General features: G+C 44.9%; 1 protein-coding gene across 1 annotated transcript in view; it reads left to right on the forward strand.

The window, feature by feature from the left end:
- BARD1 (BRCA1 associated RING domain 1) overlaps positions 1-21,432 on the forward strand; it is a 56,768-nt gene that overhangs the window by 28,826 nt on the left and 6,510 nt on the right. The window contains 2 exon segments of the mRNA XM_044303735.1: positions 7,444-7,616; positions 19,786-19,891. Of these exon segments, the coding sequence (XP_044159670.1) occupies positions 7,444-7,616; positions 19,786-19,891 (279 nt within the window).

Consider the following 21,432-nt stretch of genomic DNA (forward strand, 5'->3'; position numbering starts at 1 on the left):
GTCTTCAGGATTTTTGGCCGGAGCAAAAAGCGCAGCATGCTGCGGTATTTTCTCCGGCCAAAAAACGTTCCGTTCCGGAACTGAAGACATCCTGATGCATCCTGAACGGATTTCACTCCGTTCAGAATGCATTAGGATAAAACTGATCAGGATTCTTCCGGCATAGAGCCCAGACGACGGAACTCTATGCCGGAAGAAAAGAACGCAAGTGTGAAAGAGCCCTTACATCAGTTCTTATTCTCAATGATCTCAAAACGATGGACTTTGTTCCACAAGTAAAAGGGTTATTTTGGAAATCAGATGATGTATACCATTAAACCAGACTTCATACAGTACATGACCATCTCTTTCTAACACAGCTAGAACCAGCCCTGCACCTCACATGGATCCAGAGATCTCCACATTCCTTGTTCCAATTGCTCTGCTGGACTTATTTCAAGCTGGCAGCTTGGGGGGCATGTCCTTTATGCTGCAGCTGGTGGCAGTTGATCAACGGAACTGAGCACTTGCTTCCGTTTCAATGAGCAGGACAGAGAAATTGGATAACGTGCTAACAGCAGCTGGCGCTATACAGAGAGATTTCATTCAAAAACTCGGTAGCTAGAATACATTTTTAATTACATGCAATTATAAAAGCATTCAGATCAAAGTGCTGGTTTCAAAACCGTAGAATATTTTTCGTGGGACAACGCCTTTTCAGGCACTTATATGATCTTATATTGTAGATCTACAGGGAGTGCAGAATTATTAGGCAAGTTGTATTTTTGAGGATTAATTTTATTATTGAACAACAACCATGTTCTCAATGAACCCAAAAAACTCATTAACCTCTTAAGGACACATGACGTACCGGTACGTCATGATGTCCTGGTACTTAAGGACATATGACGTACCGGTACGTCATGAATGGTTCCGATCACCGCCGCTCGGCGGGCGGTGATCGGAACCCGGTGCCTGCTCAAATCATTGAGCAGGCACCTGGGGCAAATGCGCCGGGGGGTCCTGTGACCCCCCCATGTCGGCGATCGCAGAAAACCGCAGGTCAATTCAGACCTGCGGTTTTCTGCGTTTCCGGGTTATTCGGGTCTCTGAAGACCCGATAACCCGGAACAGGATGGTGATGGTCGTGTGATTTCACTCCACCAATCACCATCCAGCGATCCTGAGTGGTGATGGTGACATCACCACTCAGGATCGCTTTCTGATTGGTCAGTGGGCGGTCCGGCGGCAGATTCAAAAGAGGCAGGCGCTCCTCTCCTCCTCCTTTTGTGTTCCGGAGCCGGAGGAGAGAGGAGCTGCCTGCACGTGTCTGCTGCCGCTGCCTGCACCCGATCTGTGCCCCCAGGACCCGATCTCTGCCACCAGCACCCCCCATCAGGTACATAGGGACAGCTAGGGAAAGTTTGGGTTAGGCAGGGAAAAAAAGGGAAAGTTAGTTTTTTTCACTTTTCATTGCATCACCCTAGTTAGGGTGTCTGGGGTCCACAGCACAGCTGTGTGACCCTAGACCCCCCAGGGGTGCTGCCACTTGCCCCCCCCCCCCTGCCCCCCCTCCCCCCCCCCCCCACACTTTTTTGTGGTGCAGGATTTTTTTTTTTTTTTTTGTGTACGCTGACTGTGGCCGGCACTCTTAGTGTCCGGCCACTGTTAGCGCATCGCACACCCCACCGCTGATCAACTTCGGACGGTTGATCAGCGGTTTTGAATTTTTTTTTCCACATTTTTTGGCCTTTTTTTTAGTCAGTTTATTTTTTTATTTTTTTAGTTTTAGGGTGAGTTCGTGAACACCCGTGCCCCCACACACACGCACACAAAATAAAGAGTTACACACACGCACATATACACGCAGACACACACTCCCCTATGGCCCGCCGGACGTTCTCGGCCGAGGAGGCATACGCCCAGCTTGCCTCCGAATCCGAGAGTCCCAGTGAGGATGAGGATGACCCCACATTCCTGTTGTCATCCGCATCCTCCTCATCATCTAGCGATGATGATGAGCCCCCAAGGCGGCGGAGACGCCGCCAGGCGGAGCAAGGGGACCGCCATGTTAGGGACCCTGTGGCCCAGCCTAGTACGAGCAGCTCTGGGGCTCGTACTGGTTTCCCGGCCCACCAGTTAAATCCACCGGAGCACCCTGCCGGTGAATTTGTCTGGTGTAGCCCAGAGCGATACGAGCCCGTGATTCCTGATTTTGTAGGCCAATCAGGAATCCAGATTTCCACAGTGGGCTACACTGAATATGACTTTTTTCGTCATTTTTTCAGTGACCCACTGGTAAATCTGATGGTGGAGCAGACGAATCTGTACGCCCAACAGTTCGTCGCTCAACACCCGGGCTCCTTTTTGGCCAGGCCCGGTGGCTGGACGCCGGTCAGTGCAGCCGAAATGAGGACATTTTGGGGCCTCGTGCTGCATATGGGCCTGGTCAAGAAACCCAGTGTCAGGCTGTACTGGAGTGGGGACGTCCTATACCAGACCCCACTTTACAGTACAGCCATGACACGCTCCCGGTTTGAGGCCATTCGGAAATGTCTGCATTATTCCGATAATGCAGCATGTCCCCCCCGAGGTGATCCTGCCCATGACCGTCTGTACAAGATACGGCCGGTCATCGATCACTTTGGGGCCAAATTCATGGAGGCCTATGTACCTGGAAGAGAGGTCGCGGTTGATGAGTCTCTCATTGCGTTCAAGGGGAGACTCATTTTCCGCCAGTATGTGCCCACCAAGCGAGCGAGGTATGGCGTGAAGCTATACAAAATTTGTGAGAGTACCTCAGGGTACACTTACAAATTTCGTATATACGAGGGGCGAGATTCCCGGATTCAACCCCCAGAATGTCCCCTCACTCTGGGTGTTACCGGGAAACTTGTGTGGGACCTTATGTTCCCACTGCTGGATAAGGGTTACCACCTTTACGTGGATAACTTTTATACCAGTATCCCCTTGTTCCAGTCCCTTGCCGCCAGATCCACGTTCGCTTGTGGGACCGTGCGGAATAATCAACGCGGCCTCCCTGCCCTCCCCCTCCAGGTACCTATCCCCAGGGGTGAGACCCGTGCCCTTACCACTGGAAACCTGTTGCTGGTCAGGTATAAGGACAAGAGGGATGTCCTTATGCTGTCCACAATTCATGGTAACGGCATCACCCCTGTCCCTGTGCGAGGTACCGCGGCAACGGTCCTCAAGCCCGATTGTATCGTCGCCTACAATCGGTATATGGGAGGAGTTGATCTCTCTGATCAAGTCCTCAAGCCATATAACGCCATGCGCAAAACCCGGGCATGGTACAAAAAAGTTGCGGTCTACTTGGTGCAGGTTGCCATGTACAACTCTTTTGTACTATCCCGAAGCGCTGGCAGCACAGGGACATTCCTCCAATTCTATGAGGCAGTCCTCAAAGACCTGATCTTTTCGGACCGGGAAAGAGCAGGCCGGAGTACCTCGGGAACTGGAGGCGCCCGGATCGTCCCTGGCCAACACTTTCCAGGTGTGGTCCCCCATACTGGAAAGAAGGGACGAACCCAAAAAAGGTGCAGAGTGTGTCACAGGAGGGGGATACGGAAGGACACCACAACTCAATGTGACACGTGCCCCGATCATCCGGGCCTCTGCATTATTGGTTGCTTCAGGGAGTATCACACTTCCATGGAGTACTAAATTTATATCCCAATTTAGGACTGACATGGGATAAAAAAAAAAAGGGTTCTCAGACTTGAGACACCCAAAAAAACTATAATTTATTAAAAGTAGACATATTAGGTATCGCCGCGTCGGTAATAATCTCTCTATAAAAATACCCCATGATCCAACCCCCCCAGATTAACACGGTCCAAAAAAAAAAAAAAAAGTGCAAAAAAAGATTTTTTTTTGTCACCAAACATAACAAAAAATTTAATAGCAAGCGATCAAAAAGTCATATAGCCCCCAAAATAGTGCCAGAAAAACCGTCCGCTCGTCCCGCAAAAAATGAGCCCCCACATAAGATAATCAGATAAAAAATAAATAAAAAAAATGACACCTAGACTTTAGAGATACCAAAAAAATGTTTGGGTATCAAAAAGGATAATATAGTCAAAAACCTAAATAATTATAAAAAAAAAGTAGACTTATTAGGTATCGCCGCGTCCGTAAGAATCTCCTCTATAAAAATATCCCATGACCCAACCCCCCAGATTAACACGGTTAAAAAAAAAAAATGAAAACGGTGCCAAAAACTCCATTTTTGGCACTTTTTCATTTCAATCCGTTTTTTTTCGGTAACAAAACAAGGGTTAACAACCAAACAAAAGTTAATATTTATTACCCTGATACTGCAGTTTACAGAAATGCCACATTTGTGGTCGTAAACTGCTGTATCAGTAAAAGGGAGGCCGCAAAAGGAAAGGACCGACATGGTTTCTGGAAGGCCGATTTTGATGGCCTTTTTTATTGACACCATGTCCCTTTTGAAGCCCCCCTGATGCCCCCCTAGAGTAAAAACTCCCTAAAAGTGACCCCATCTAAGAAACTACACCCCTCAAGGTATTCAAAACTGATTATACAAACTTTATTAACCCTTTAGGTGTTCCTCAACAGTTAATGGCAAATGGAGATGAAATTTCAGAATCTCAATTTTTGGTAACCTTGCCTCACAAAAATGTAATATAGAGCAACCAAAAATCATATGTACCCTAAAAATAGTCCCCCAAATAATGCCACCTTATCCCATAGTTTCCAAAATGGGGTCACTTTTAGGGAGTTTCTACTCCAGGGGTGCATCAGGGGGGTTGTAAATAAACCGGTCCATAAAAATCAGCCCTCCAAAAACCAAACGGCGCACCTTTCCCTCTACGCCCCGCTGTGTGGCCGTACAGTAGTTTACGGCCACATATTGGGTGTTTCTGTAAACGGCAGAGTCAGGGCAATAAAGATACAGTCTTGTTTGGCTGTTAACCCTTGCTTTGTTAGTGGAAAAAATGGGTTAAAATGGAAAATTAGACAAAAAAATCTAATTCTCAAATTTCATCCCCATTTGTCAATAACTCTTGCGCAACAACTAAAGGGTTAACGACGTATATAAAATCAGTTTTGAATACCTTGAGGGGTGTACTTTCTTAGATGGGGTCACTTTTAGGGAGTTTCTACTCCAGGGGTGCATCAGGGGGCTTCAAATGGGACATGGTGTAAATAAACCAGTCCATAAAAATCAGCCTTCCAAAAACCATACGGCGCACCTTTCACTCTACGCCCCGCTGTGTGGCCGTACAGTAGTTTACGGCCACATATTGGGTGTTTCTGTAAACGGCAGAGTCAGGGCAATAAAGATACAGTCTTGTTTGGCTGTTAACCCTTGCTTTGTTAGTGGAAAAAATGGGTTAAAATGGAAAATTAGACAAAAAAATGAAATTCTCAAATTTCTTCCCCATTTGCCAATAACTCTTGTGCAACACCTAAAGGGTTAACGACGTATGTAAAATCAGTTTTGAATACCTTGAGGGGTGTAGTTTCTTAGATGGGGTCATTTTTGGGAGGTTTCTATTATCTAAGCCTCACAATATGACTTCAAACCTGAACTGGTCCATAAAAAGTGGGATTTTGAAGATTTCTGAAAAATTTCAAAATTTGCTTCTAAACTTCTAAGCCTTGTAACATCCCCAAAAAATAAAATATCATTCCCAAAATGCTACAAACATGAAGTAGACATATGGGGAATGTAAAGTCATCACAATTTTTGGGGGTATTACTATGTATTACAGAAGTAGAGAAACTGAAACTTTGAAATTTGCTAATTTTTGAAATTTTGGGGTAAATTAGGTATTATTTTGTGCAAAAAAAATAATTTTTTTGACTTCATTTTACCACTGTCATGAAGTACAATATGTGACGAAAAAACAATCTCAGAACGGCCTGGATAAGTCAAAGCGTTTTAAAGTTATGTGCACTTAAAGTGACACTGGTCAGATTTGCAAAAAATGGCCTGGTCCTTAAGGTGAAATAAGGCTGTGTCCCTATGGGGTTAATATCAAAGCTGAATATTTTTGGAAGTAGTTTTTAGTTTTAGCTATTTTAGGGGGATATCTGTGTGTGCAGGTGACTATTACTGTGAATAATTATTAGGCAACTTAACAAAAAACAAATATATACCCATTTCAATTATTTATTTTTACCAGTGAAACCAATATAACATCTCAACATTCACAAATATACATTTCTGACATTCAAAAACAAAACAAAAACAAATCAGTGACCAATATAGCCACCTTTCTTTGCAAGGACACTCAAAAGCCTGCCATCCATGGATTCTGTCAGTGTTTTGATCTGTTCACCATCAACATTGCGTGCAGCAGCAACCACAGCCTCCCAGACACTGTTCAGAGAGGTGGACTGTTTTCCCTCCTTGTAAATCTCACATTTGATGATGGACCACAGGTTCTCAATGGGGTTCAGATCAGGTGAACAAGGAGGCCATGTCATTAGATTTTCTTCTTTTATACCCTTTCTTGCCAGCCACGCTGTGGAGTACTTGGACGCGTGTCATGGAGCATTGTCCTGCATGAAAATCATGTTTTTCTTGAAGGATGCAGACTTCTTCCTGTACCACTGCTTGAAGAAGGTGTCTTCCAGAAACTGGCAGTAGGACTGGGAGTTGAGCTTGACTCCATCCTCAACCCAAAAAGGCCCCACAAGCTCATCTTTGATGATACCAGCCCAAACCAGTACTCCACCTCCACCTTGCTGGCATCTGAGTCGGACTGGAGCTCTCTGCCCTTTACCAATCCAGCCATCTGGCCCATCAAGACTCACTCTCATTTCATCAGTCCATAAAACCTTAGAAAAATCAGTCTTGAGATATTTCTTGGCCCAGTCTTGACGTTTCAGCTTGTGTGTCTTGTTCAGTGGTGGTCGTCTTTCAGCCTTTCTTACCTTGGCCATGTCTCTGAGTATTGCACCTTGGCAGCTGCACGCTTGACTTTTCTCAGTTCATGGGCAGTTATTTTGCGCCTTGGTTTTTCCACACGCTTCTTGCGACCCTGTTGACTATTTTGAATGAAACGCTTGATTGTTCGATGATCACGCTTCAGAAGCTTTGCAATTTTAAGAGTGCTGCATCCCTCTGCAAGATATCTCACTATTTTTGACTTTTCTGAGCCTGTCAAGTCCTTCTTTTGACCCATTTTGCCAAAGGAAAGGAAGTTGCCTAATAATTATGCACACCTGATATAGGGTGTTGATGTCATTAGACCACACCCCTTCTCATTACAGAGATGCACATCACCTAATATGCTTAATTGGTAGTAGGCTTTCGAGCCTATACAGCTTGGAGTAAGACAACATGCATAAAGAGGATGATGTGGTCAAAATACTCATTTGCCTAATAATTCTGCACGTAGTGTATTCCTTAATGCCTCAAGGCAAATTTTTGATGATCCCATATATATATTTTTTTTTTGCATCTAGCATGAAGCCTGTAACCACGGGCACACTAATGTGGTAGAGGTGCTGCTTCGACACCATGCCCTAGTGAACACTACGGGGTACCAGAACGACACGCCTCTTCATGACGCTGTAAAGAACGGTCACGTAGCCATCGTCCGGCTTCTTCTCCAGCACGGGGCTCTACAAGATGCGGTGTAAGTATACCGAAATCCTCCAGCCTGATTACATAGGGTTGCCAGTTGCGCGCCTGTCGTAGGTAGGATTGATCTAGTTTGCACAGCTTGTGAGATTTCTGTATGCGTAAAGACACATACTTATCAGGTAATTAGACTTCCTTCTGTGCAATTATATCAGAAAACGTGTTTTTAAAACTGTCGGAGACGTGAAAGCGTTCATAATTGTTCTGTACTTTTACCGTACAGTTGAACATAAATTGATTTAATCATTAGTTTCTTGCCATAATTGTCTCTTGAAAATAAGGTTCGTCTCTGCGGCAAGTTGAAGAAGTGGCGAAATGCAAAATACTTGAGTAGGTTTCCTAGGAAAAAGGATTATTGTTTCCGTGAAGTCTCTTGTCCCAAGGGTATCGCACACATTATTACATTTCTTGCATTCATGTCATGCAAACATAAAATTGTCAGATGCTGTATTCACATAGAAGAAGAAATAATAGTAGTGATCCCGCTGCATGATATAGAGATACCACCACCTGCAACAGTTTCTTTATCCAGGGCATGATTGATTTCTATATGGGCGAGCTAATGCAGGGAGAGGGGGGCACACATCCCTCATCATCCTGGAGAAGACGAGTGTGCATTTTGGAGCAAAGTGTAATTTCATGGCCATTGTCACCCGGTGTGCCCTGTAGATTGCTGGCTGATCTGTGTTGCTGCTTAGGTATGCAGCTGGTGTACCGTCACTTGGCTGCTGCAGACTCTACTGCAGTGTGACTGCGCGAGGCAATAGTGAGCAGCGCTTTCTGCTCGGCCGTATCTCACTGCTCCTGCATTTCTTCCTATGTATCCTTGTTTCTTATAGATCAAGAAAAAAAAAATGGTGTTTTGAATATTATTTCTTACTACTTTCAGTCTCGTACTGGGAGACCCTAGCCTAAGTAACGCATCAGTGAAGCATTGGCCCCGGCATCTGTGAACTTATAGTGTTTTCTGCTGGGAGCATTAATACAATCATGGGCTGTTAAAGGGAATGTGTCATCAGAAAATGACTGATTGAAACAATCACATTTTATGTTAAAAATATACTAAAATAATTTTGGGGGTCATTAATTAAGACCAGCGTTTTAGATCCTAATACCCCTTTAGCTAGCAGTGGATGCGCCAAATTTTTGTAGAGGTGCTGGCCTCTACGTAACTTTGTTGTATCTACCGCCTGTCTAACTCTTAGACCATTTTCTGCGCCTAAATAGAAAATGATAAATGAGACTGGCTTGCTGGTCTGCTCCTTCCCCGCCCACGCCCCCCCCCCTTCCCTGCTTATGCCACACCCCTTCCCTTCCACGCCACCCCCCCCCCCCCCTTCCCTGCGCATGCCACACCACCTTTTTTTAGACCTGGCATAAATAGGGAAAAGTCGCAGATTGCGGCGCAAATAACTTTTGCGTCCCAATCTGCAACAGATATACGCCAAAAAGTGTTTATCCCCTTTTATTAGAAAATTTTCCATGTCAGATATATATATATATATATATATATATATATATATATATATCTATATATATATATATATATACAAAAAACATTCTGCAGTTTTTGCACTGGCCGCTAAGGGCTCTTTCACACCTGCGTTCTTTTCTTCCGGCATAGAGTTCCATCATCGGGGCTCTATGCCGGAAGAATCCTGATCAGTTTTATCCTAATGCATTCTGAATGGAGTGAAATCCGTTCAGGATGCATTAGGATGTCTTCAGTTCCGGACCGGAACGTTTTTTGGCCGGAGAAAATACTGCAGCATGCTGCGCCTTTTGCTCCGGCCAAAAATCCTGAAGACTTGCCGCAAGGCCGGATCCGGAATTAATGCCCATTGAAAGGCATTGATCCGGATCCGGCCTTAAGCTAAACGTCGTTTCGGCGCATTGCCGGATCCGACGTTTAGCTTTTTCTGAATGGTTACCATGGCTGCCGGGACGCTAAAGTCCTGGCAGCCATGGTAAAGTGTAGCGGGGAGCGGAGGAGCAGCATACTTACCATCCGTGCGGCTCCCGGGGCGCTCCAGAGTGACGTCAGGGCGCCCCACGCATATAGATGGCGTGATCGCATGGCACGTCATCCATGCGTATGGGGCGCTCTGACGTCACTCTGGAGCGCCCCGGGAGCCGCACGGACTGTAAGTATACCGCTCCCCCGCTCCTACTATGGCAACTAGGACTTTAATAGCGTCCTGGCTGCCATAGTAACACTGAAAGCATTTTGAAGACGGATCCGTCTTCAAATGCTTTCAGTACACTTGCGTTTTTCCGGATCCGGCGTGTAATTCCGGCAAGTGGAGTACACGCCGGATCCGGACAACGCAAGTGTGAAAGAGGCATCTGCTTAGCAGTCCAGGCATGTTAGAATGACACATCTATATAGATAACACGGTGACACATTTCCTTCAAATATAACCATATAGCCCTGTGTCATAAGCGGGTTTGTAATAATGGAAAGAAGTGTGTATAAATTACCCAAAAACTGATGGGAAGTTACTGTGATTTACCTGAGATCTGCACACTTTGGAATGCTTGATTATTATGTAAGGCTACTTTCACACTCCCATTTTGGGCGGATCCGTCATGGATCTGCAAAAACGCTTCCGTTACAATAATACAACCGCATGCATTCGTCGTGAAGAGATCCGGTTGTATTATGTCTTCTATAGCCATGACGGATCCGCCTTGAACTCCATTGAAAGTCAATGGGGGACGGATCCATTTTCTATTGTGTCAGAGAAAACAGATCCGTCCCCATTGACTTACATCGTGTGCCAGGACGGCTCCGCTTTGTCAGGCGGACAGCAAAACGCTGCAGACAGCGTTTTGGTTTCCGCCTCCAGAGCGGAATGGAGACTGATCGGAGGCAAACTGATGCATTCTGAGCGGATCCTTTTCCAATCAGAATGCATTAGGGCAAAACTGATCCGTTTTAGAACACTTTTGAGAGCCCTGAACGGATCTCACAAACGGAAAGCCAAAACGCGAGTGTGAAAGTAGCCTTATCTGTCCATTCCTCTCCCTTGCTTACTAGATTTCCACATTTACGTGTATTGTATGCTGGTTTCATTTCTATTTTATTACATGTTTTGCAATTGCTTTGACATTGCAAAAAAAAGTAATTTTAATGATACTGATACATGATTTATGTTTAGTAAAGAGGAAAGAAAAACCATGTATTTGTGTACCATGTGGGTTACATTATGTTGCTGGCAAATTTTGCATGCATGCATGTGAACCTGCAAGTTCAGAGCTCAGAAAGCATCCCTGTGGAGCAATGTCCTGTCCGTCTGCTCCCTCTCTTAGTGACATGGCTGTGCAAGCTGTGAGAAAATGCCGTTTTGGGAACGTCTAATAAGCTGAATAGTCCTGATCTGCTCCAGTTTTCAGGAGAATCCTGCAAGGGACAGTGACTGTAATCATTCCTGACTCTTACCTCGCACATTGCTGGGTTTGTCGTCGGTAAATAAGGAGCAGGAGTGTCGGTAAAGGTTCTCATTCATCCAGGTCATGGTATATGTGTAGTCAAACCAACTAAACCATTTTTTTTCTTGAAGACGTTCTGCTAGTCATCTGACTGTAGATTCTCCAGTATTAAATACTGATGACTCAGTCTTCAGTCAGCATTATCATAATCAACCCAAGGTCAAGTATCTCATGGAGGTCCTTGGCACACGTCATGATCATCAGCATCTTAAGGCACATTTACACTATCCAACAAGCAGCCGGTTGCCGTGAAGGCAGCATTCCTCCCGACAATCAGCTGCTTGTGAAGATGAAGCACTGCATTTACATCCAGCGATCATCTCCACAATATGCGGACGAGTGATCACTACTGCTAGTGCCCGTCCCCGTACAAAATCAATGCTCCTGGGCAGCAGAATCCTGTTTTGACACCACAATCTGCTGCCCAGGAATGATTGTTGAGTTGTCCACACCTGAGATCATTTCACCCGATGAAAGAGCAGGTGATCTGCGGCACCTTTAGATGGGCAGATTAATGGGAACAAGTGTTTGTAGGAACATTTGTTTACGATCACCAGCCCTAATATTGGGCCGTGTAAATCCAGCATTACCTCCATGAGGTCCTTAATTTCATGTATTGTGATGAGCAGAATGTGCTGATGGAAACATCAGTCACTAGTATTTAATGTTGGAGATTCTTTGTACAAGTTATTCTAATTGAGAACGCCAGTCTGATGAATAACAAAGGTCTTCAAGAAGACAAAGTCCAGTTACCTTGATTTGACATGGAGCAGGAGCTGCATCTATCTGGTCTAGCATTTATAACTGACTTGGTTTTTGCTAATCAGGACCATAATTATGATGCAGATTCCTTTGTTTTCAGTTGCAGCTTTATTCACTCGTAGATTCACGATGTAATGCTGGACTGAACCAAGCATAAGCACCATGGATGATGATTATAAGAATTCTTTGTAACTACAGATGCATACATGTCACATAATTACTCTTCATTCTTCCCGCTTAATCGGGGTAACTATTATAAAAAAAAATGGTGTGAATATTTTAATATTTGTATCAGTAACCTTACACTAAATATCGCTCTAGTTGCTTTACCTGTGAAGGCGAAATATCACACACTGATGTGACCCATTTTGCTGCCACACTGCTTATATTGTCTCAATTATTGCCATAATTACAGAAAACACTGAGGCGGTGTCACATCTCTGCCCCCATCCTGTATTAAAGGGGTTATCTGACACTAACAAATGCTCCCCCATATGCCGGGTCCTCACTGACAGTGATGGTCAGTTCGCAGTGTTCGCTAGCGAACACATGCGGGCTGCCATCTTTAGTAAGGTAGACTCACCCTTCCGGCGATGCCCTTACCTGTGTCGGGAGCCGGTCTGAAATCAAATGCAGTCACCGGGAGTGATTCCGAGAACAGCCGCCGGGGGCCTTCATCGGGCTGTTCTCGGAACTGTCTGCTCCCTGTGACTGCATTTGATTTCAGACTTACCTGGGCATCGCCGGACGGGTGAGTCTACCTTAATAAAGATGGCAGCCCGCATGTGTTCGCTGGCGAACACTGCGAACTGACCATCACTGCTCGCTGATTCTACTTACCTGGCTCCCTGCGCCGCTCTTGGTCCCCGCACCACCACCGCTGCTGCTTCTTCGTGTCCGGGGGTGGAGGGGTCATTATTCCCGTCACCGCCTGCCATTGGCCTCTGGCCAAGTACAAAATGATGTGATTCTCTCAGCGGTAATTAACAGGCACTCATGTATCCGGCCGGCGGCTGCAGATGTCCTCCCGAAGTCAACTGTATGGCTGTCCTGAGGACGGTGATACAATTGAATTCTGCAGTGGGGCATGGTTGATGATGGCTCCATATCTTGTTTAGAGACAACTGGAGGAGGACAGAACGTGCAGCTATTGATGGCCACAACGAGGGACTGCTTCTGGGACAGTATCTAGTGCTGCACTGTATTAGTTCTGATGGAGCTGTATTTTTTCTGTACTATGGTATTGCCGACCTCTCCTACTTGTGTTGTCCCCATCTACTTGTCTTGGCCCGACTTCTATCAATTTAGACCTGCCTACAACATCGGGGGCTACATTTACTTTTCCCCACGGCCACTTTAAATTCCCAGTCTGCCCCTTCAGTTCTTCATGGGTCTCAGCTGGTCTGTACTTCCTGGTCTCAATTGACGTGCAGAAAATCACCGCTCATCCAATTACTGGCTGTAGTGGTGATCCACCTCCGCAAGGGATTGGCTGAGCAGTGACTTCCTGTGTGTTGAGAAAAACAAGAGAGTAGAGATCGGCCGGGGACCCAGAAGCATCAGGCGCAGCGGGGGATTGGTGAGTACCATCATTTCTTCTGCATCTTATTTATTTTATTCATTCTGGCTGTTCCCCCTCCTCAACCATATACCTTGTTATCAAGCTTTGGATTTGAGTAGAGGTGGCCCTTAAAAGGGTTGGCCACATTCTGGTTACTGTTAACCAGTGCATTTGTAAGATAACTATATGGCACTTACTAATATAGCCTTTTTTTAAAAAAATTGGCACCATTTTCTATATTTTATAATAGATGCCTTCTTGTTGGCCAGCTCTTTTGTGCTGTCCACCCATGGTCTTGTCCATAACATGGATGCTGATGGAGGGTCATTTGACCAGGCAAATATCCAGCTGCACTTGAACTGTTAGCAGTTTAGTGCAGCTGCATGGTGTCAGAATGGAGGAGGCTGATTGGTGTGTTTGGTCACATGACCCTCCATCAGCAGCCATCTTATGGACAGGACCTCTATGTGACAGCACAGAAGAGTTGCCTAACAAGTGGGCATGGCTTATGAAGTATAGCGAACAGCTCAGAATATCAACAAAGACTATATTAGTAAGTGCCATATAGTCATCTTGCCTACACATTGGTCACAAGTAGCCAGAAAGTGGCCAACCCTTTTTAAATTTCTTGGGCTTTCCATAAAAACTTTCAGAAAAGAGAACACTTTGTGGAACGACTCATTCTTAGAAATCAATTTAAATAAAAAGCAGTTCCCTTCGGTAGGACAACGGGGTCATTGTTTTGTCCTTGGCCAAACCCCTGAAACGACAGGTTGGGCACAACTGTCATGGTTCTCTGGGTTAACCTAGATTTTGGCCCTTTGGGTGTAAAAGTGAGATTGTACAGATCAAGAATGTAGGGGGGGGGGTCATCCAAAAGCTTTTATTCATACCACTTCTAATACTGGGTGTGACAAACAGCAATGCATGAAAAAGCAAGCAAAATCATAACATCAGGATCATCATCAGGAGAGAGCGGTTGTCTTTAAACAATTAGGAAAGCTTCAATTTAGGTAAATCCGACAGCATAAAATCTGTTCTGCGGCAGGTTTCAATTAAGCACTTAATGGCATTCTCTAACGTTAGTCTTCTGAAATTGCTTTGGCTTTCTTAATGAAAAGTATGTCTAGATATGTTTTGTGTGTAGATCTTCACATAAGAGACGAGGAGGTGTCCTCTTCAGGTGCCAAGTCTGAAATCTCTAAGATTCCACAGCTCCGCTGCTCTCCCCTCCTTTCAAAGCATTCCCCCTGTGTAGGCAAGATAGCAAACTGCAAATGGAAAATGTGATCTGGACCATTGGACCTATTAATTGCCCCGCTGGTCTAGTTAATTTTTTTCCCTTAAGTTAATCTTCTGCACAGAACTAATTTATATTTTTATAGCGGCTTTTCTTCGTGTACAGTCTCCAGTTCCTGCGCCTCCTCCTGGCCTAGGCACAGCCAGCCAAGTCATTGACAAATTAGATCTGCACATTTTGCAATTTCACAGTTGTTCATAAACACTTCAGCTGAAATGGACTGTCCTGCCTGCTTTTCATGCCCAGCAGGACCAGTATTAGCAAAAGCTGTTTCCATTCTCCACTTTTCACTAAGGATATGAAATTCTGGTAGGTGTGTGTGTCGGGATTTACTTATTCCACACAAATTGGAGCTTTGCATCAAGCACTTCATATCTAAGGGCCTGCGATTTTCAGTTCTTTATCCGTCACATTTTCTCTGAAATTGAGAAGAAAGGTTTGTTTTCCGTCTATATCCTTTATAATGGAGGCTGTGGTAAAAAAAAAGGAAGGTATATAAATTGGAGGGTACCTACTACTGTATTCTGCACCTATGTGCACCTCGGCCTGACATGCTGCAGACTAATCAGCAAGTTGGGTTGGACGAGCGATGCAGAATAAGTTATGGTCTGTCCATCCAGTTCGGCCTGTCATCCCGCAAGTTGATCCAGAGGAAGACAAAAAAAAAAACCCTGTGAGGTAGAAGCCACATTTCCTCACTTTAGGGGGAAAATAATTCCTTCCCGACTCCAATCAGGCAACCAGAAAAACTCCCTGGATAAACGACCCGTCTCTAGTAGCTATAGCCTGTAATATTATTACACTCCAGAAATACATCCAGGCCCCTCTTGAACTCTTTCAGTGTACTCACCATTAGTGTTGATCACGAATATTCGAATTGCGAATTTTAATCGTAAATATCGGCACTTCGAGAATTCGCGAATATTTAGAATATCGCAAAATATATTCCTAATCGCGAATATTTTTTTAAAATACCAGTTCGTGCAAATGTTTATGCGATTTTTAGGCGAAATTTTCGCAATCAAGAAAATAATGCCTGGAGATCACAAATTCTCAAATATATGGCGAATATTCGCAAAATATCGCGAATTCGAATATTGCTCCTGCTGCTCATTACTACTCACCATCCCCACCTCCTCAGGCAGAGAGTTCCATAGTCTCACTGCTCTTACCGTAAAGAATCCTCTTCTATGTTTGTGTGCAAACCTTTTTTCCTCCAGACGCAGAGGATGTCCCCGTCACAGTCCTGGGGATAAACAGATGATGGGAGATATCTTTGTACTGACCACTGATATATTTATACATAGTTGTTAGATCTCCCCTCAGTCGTCTTTTTTCTAAAGTGACTAACCCTAATTTTGACAAACTTTTCTGGGTACTGTAGCATCCCATTAAAATTTGTGGAACTGTACTTTGCATGTAACTGCATAAAACATTCATAATATCTGTTCATATCCTATTCTGGAATGTACTGTATACTTAGATCATCTTGAGGTTAGTAGTAGTAGTAAACATTTTTGCCTTATAAGATAGACTCCTCCTTCAAAGTAGGGGGAAAATGGCCATGCGTCTTATAAAGCGAATACTAGTGAGCGCTTACATTATGGAAGCGCTCTCTAGTATGCATTAGGTGTCGGGAGCAGGGAAGAAGCGGTGCAAGCGCTTCCGATACTCACCCTCCCTGGTCTTCTTGCTAGGGCCCCGTACAGCGTCAGGACGTAGTGCGCACACTAGGACCTGACACTGCACGCAGTCAGGCCAGAGAGGACAGGGGAGCGCTGCCGGAGATAGAGGAGCTGTGGCGAAGGAGAGGTAAGAGGAGTTTTTTTTATTTTAGTCTGATAGGGGTCTGAAAGAAAAAGGCTGATCTGAGGTCTGATAAGGGTCTAAAAGAAAAGGGCTGATCTGAGGTCTGATGGGGGTCTAAAAGAAAAGGGCTGATCTGAGGTCTGATAAGGGTCTAAAAGAAAAGGGCTGATCTGAGGTCTGATGGAGGTCTGAAAGAAAAGGGCTGATCTGGGGTCTGAAAGAAAAGTGCTGATCTGAGGTTTGATGGGGGTTTGAAAGAAAAGGGCTGATGGGGGGCCCAAAAGAAAGGGGCTGATCTGAGGTCTGATGGGGGTCTGAAAGCAAAGGGCTGATCTGAGGTCTGATGGGGGTTTGAAAGAAAAGGGCTCATGGGCGCCTAAAAGAAAAGGGCTGATCTGAGGTCTGTTTGGGGTCTGACATGGAGGGCTGATATGGGGGTCTGATGTGATGTCCTGATATTTATGGGGGTCTGATATGAGGTCTAATGAAAAAAAAAATTTTTTCTTATTTTCCTCCTCTAAAATCTGGGGTGCGTCTTATCATCGGGTGTGTCTTACAGAGCAAAAAATACTGTACCTCTCATCAACACCTAATCTTCTCCAGAGTAGTGAGTTTCTGCATGCACACTGATCTGCCATGATATGGGTTTATATGTTAGAAACTAGTATTTTTTTATTTATTTTTTTAAATACCCCTCCCGTTCCGTCACAACCGAGGGGGAAGGTTTTTTTTCTTCCTGGCTATGACGCTCTCCGATGCAATTAGACCGCACTACAGGCAGGAAGACACCCATTGAGAAACCCAGCTGTCTCCTCCTCCCTGTACCGATACTCTAAATTAACATATAAGGTGCCAAAAACAGCGGGCGCCCCTCAGCTTACAAGAATTAAGGGATATGCTGCTTATTTGTGTCAGATAGGACACCTTCAGAAGTATTGTGAAGTCTGTGTGTACCCCTTTCAGTCTAGCGATACGGATTGTATCTGGATCTGTTCAGGAAAATCTGATGGGTTTTGCACGCAAGTGGAGTCAGCTTTGTCTGCGATTGCTTTCAGTGTTTCCGTTTTTTTCCGCACAGGTGCAGTGAGTTTTGATGCGTTTTCCACTTACATGTAATAAAACTGTAGCATTACAAACAACATCTCCTAGTAACCATAAGTGAAAAAGACTTTATATCCGGACACGATGTGTTTTTCACAGAAGCCCCATTCACTTCTATGTGGCCAGGGCTACGTGAAAAACGCAGAATATAGAACATGCTGCGATTTTCACTTGACGAAGAAATGATGCGTAAAAAAACAAAGCTCAAGTACACAGACCCATAGAAATGAATGGGTCAGGATTCCGTGCGGGTTCAGTGCGTTCAATTCACGCATTGCACCCGTACCGAAAACTTGCTCGTGTGAAAGGGGCCTAAGACGCACTTGACCCTAAGACACCCCCAGGTTTAGACAGGAGGAAATTAGAAAATATATTTTTAACATTATTTTTCTAATGAAAAGTGGACCACCCTGACTGCAGACTATAGGTTGCATGAACAAAAATTGACATATATAGTGTATGTATAGGATACATTTTTTTTCACCCAGCCTAGACCGTACAGTGTACCTAAGAACGTTGCTGGCTTTTTGAAGGACCAAATACCTGCCCCTTTGATGCATGCCAGAACAGAGCAGCGTGACAGTATTTAATGGGCTGGAACTCCCCGGATGCCGCGCTGAGGCTGAACCAATTATCCGTTAATCTGGAGCATTTGTAAAGTGCCAGCTTCCAGCACATTATTAATGCAAGAGAACCGGGGACTTCTATTAGTGCAAAATTAATCAGGGTGTCCCAGAAAGAGCTGATCCAAAAGTTCCTTTGTTTGCTGCTGGCTTGGATACACCAGCTAAATGTGCACCTAACAACTGGATTTAATGTCTAAGGGCTGATGCACACAAACATGTGCCGCCCGTTCTGTGCATTGTGGACCCCAAATTGCGGTCCCCAATGCATTGGCACAGTCGTTGTGGCTGGCGCAGGAAGATGCATCCATCTTGATTGGGTCCGTGTTCTGTCCGCACTACAAAAAAAAAAGGCACAGACAGAAAAGCCACAGAAGCACTACAGAGTTCTCCCAATGGCTGATAGGTATGGGAGGAGGTTAGGCATGTTGGATTTCCACTGCTTGATCCTTTTTTTTTTTTTTTGCTCTCTGCCCATTGACTACATGTGCATGCTTAGACAATCGTGCATATGTATGGGAGGACCGAGGGAGAAAGTTGTTGGCCAACAGTTCTCATGGGTACGCCCAATTTTGATCTATTTTATGCAAAAAACAAAACTTGTACGTTCAGTTCTGGTAATGTAAAAGACAGCGGATGTGGACACATTGTTGCCAGGGTGTTGTCCTGGTGGTTCCCTGGTTTTCACCCTTTACCCCTGTACAGGGATCAGGACTTCGCTGTAGGTAACCAACCAGGCCGATACCTTGTGGAGTAGTCCTGGCGTAGTTGGCTGCTGACCCACGGAGGTCAGAGACCCCAATAAAAGCCTCAAGGGACTAGGCAAAAGATGTAGTCTGAATACAGTCCAAGGTCGGGCAGGCTGAGTACATGCGTAAATAAGATTGGAAATGGAAATCACTGACCGAACACTGACGTGTGAATGAGGCTTAACTCTCGCAGTGCTGAAAGGACATTCACTGAGCACTAGTCCCAATACACACAGGGAGAGTGGAGCGGCAGGACAGCGGGTCGCCAGCCTAAGGAAAGATGTCATTTCTGTGGTTTCTGGATTCTTGATGTAGTTGTAGTCTAATGAGGAATAGACGGTGAAAACGAAATCCCCTAAAATACTGGATTTTCTAGGGCTGGACCGTGACTGAACCTTTTGGAAGAGAGAATACAAAACTTTACGTTGTGAGATTTGCTCTGTGAAATGGAAACTTGAGCCGTTTGCTTGGCTGTGGGCAGGAGGGTTTCCTAAGGCTGCTTGGTTCATGTATCACCAGAAAACAGAAGACATTGCTGTGATAGGAGAGAGACGTTGGCTTCTGTCTTTGATGCAGCAGCTTGTCCGCCTGCGGTCCATCTGTCTTGCCTGCAATTCCAAGGCTTATGTTTTTGTGTATGTGTTGAAAGTCCAATCTACAGAGAAACAAGACACGGGAAATAAAACTTGATTCTCGCTAATGTACCTAGTTAGGAGTCTAGTCACATATTGTATTTACTTAAAACCCATCTGTGCTTGTTTTACCAGTAATATATTCGGTCTGCAGCCGGTAGACTATGCCGAAACAGAGGAGATCAAGTCGGCTTTGCTGCAAACACGGACAGACAAGAAGCTGCACAGTCCGGGCCCTGCGGTAAGTAGTGAATCTGCCTCATCACTGTCATTGTACATCTAGTAGTTCATAATTTGATGCTATTTGACCTTTTTAATTCTAAAAACAAACAATTATTAAAGGGTTTCCGCTTTGTGGTGAATGAAATCTATGCCCTTAAAGGGGCTTTTTCCCATTCTATAAAGTCATGGCCTGTCGCCAGGATATGCCATCACTTGATGGTAGCCAGACCTTTGGGAGGCAAGGAGCACCACACACTTGAAAGAGTCTGCACTGCAGTTCCCTTCACCGCTCCACTGTCAGGGAAAACAATGGAGAGGATGCAGCGTTACACCAGTGTTGTGGTCCTACCGGTCTGACCGATGATAAAGTGATGGCATATCCTAGCAGTAGGTCTTGGTAATATTGATGACCTATCCTCAGGATAGGTAATTAATATCAGATCAGCGGGGGTCCTACTCCCAGGACCCCTGCCGATCAGCTGTTAGAAGAGGCTGAGCACTCTGTGAGATATGTGGCCATCTGACATCACCGTCCACCGGTACATGGTCTATAAAACAGGTGTGAGGGGGGGGGCACACTTCAAAAGAAAACACTAAATGGGATAGTGATGATACACTTTATTATATAAAAATTATATTTAAGAACATACCCCTAAAACATACATAAAATATGGTACATCAATCAATATGAACCAAGTAAGTGCACACTCTAGACAACCGCCAGACGCGTTTCGGGGTCTCAAGCCCCTTCCTCAGTGGCCTGGGGGGCTTGAGACCCCGAAACGCGTCTGGCGGTTGTCTAGAGTGAGCGTTGATCCACCTAATAGTAAAGAAAAGCCGGCAAGGAAAGAAATAGACGCAGATAAAGCAGCATTGATTGAAAGTGGACGCACAAGACTGACGTCATACGAGCTTGCATCCGGTCCCCTTGGTTACCAGGTCACGTGGGACGCCGCGTACAGGCAGAAGCACACCACGTGGGACGCTGCAGGTGTGCGGCCTCCTGGACCAACGCTACAGCAGCGGTGACGGGTAAGACCGGGCTCGTTTTGGAGCACAAATATTATTATACAAAAGCGGTATTGAGCTCATAACCACGGGCAGTATACCAGAAGCGTACTGGACTGAATAGGCCCATTTACAGCTTGGTGGGCTAGTGGACGCAAACGTATACATCCGTTCTATATACTTGTGGGACACAATTCATTTCAACTGACAATAGTTGCTGGACATTTGCTGGATATTATTGTGGACAGCACCGCTGATTGTGTATAACAACAGAAATTGCAACTAACAGCCACTTGGCGGTTATATTAAATTTTTTCATTTTTGCAACTGAGTGTGCACTTACTTGGTTCATATTGATTGATGTACCATATTTTATGTATGTTTTAGGGGTATGTTCTTAAATATAATTTTTATATAATAAAGTGTATCATCACTATCCCATTTAGTGTTTCCTTTTGAAGTGTGCCCCCCCCACACCTGTTTTATAGACGCAATTTTACACTCTGTCCTGAGGGTGGGACCAGGGGGTGTGCACCTTATCCATATAGGAAG

Source organism: Bufo gargarizans, chromosome 8 (genome assembly GCF_014858855.1).
Source record: "Bufo gargarizans isolate SCDJY-AF-19 chromosome 8, ASM1485885v1, whole genome shotgun sequence".
Lineage (NCBI taxonomy): Eukaryota > Metazoa > Chordata > Amphibia > Anura > Bufonidae > Bufo > Bufo gargarizans.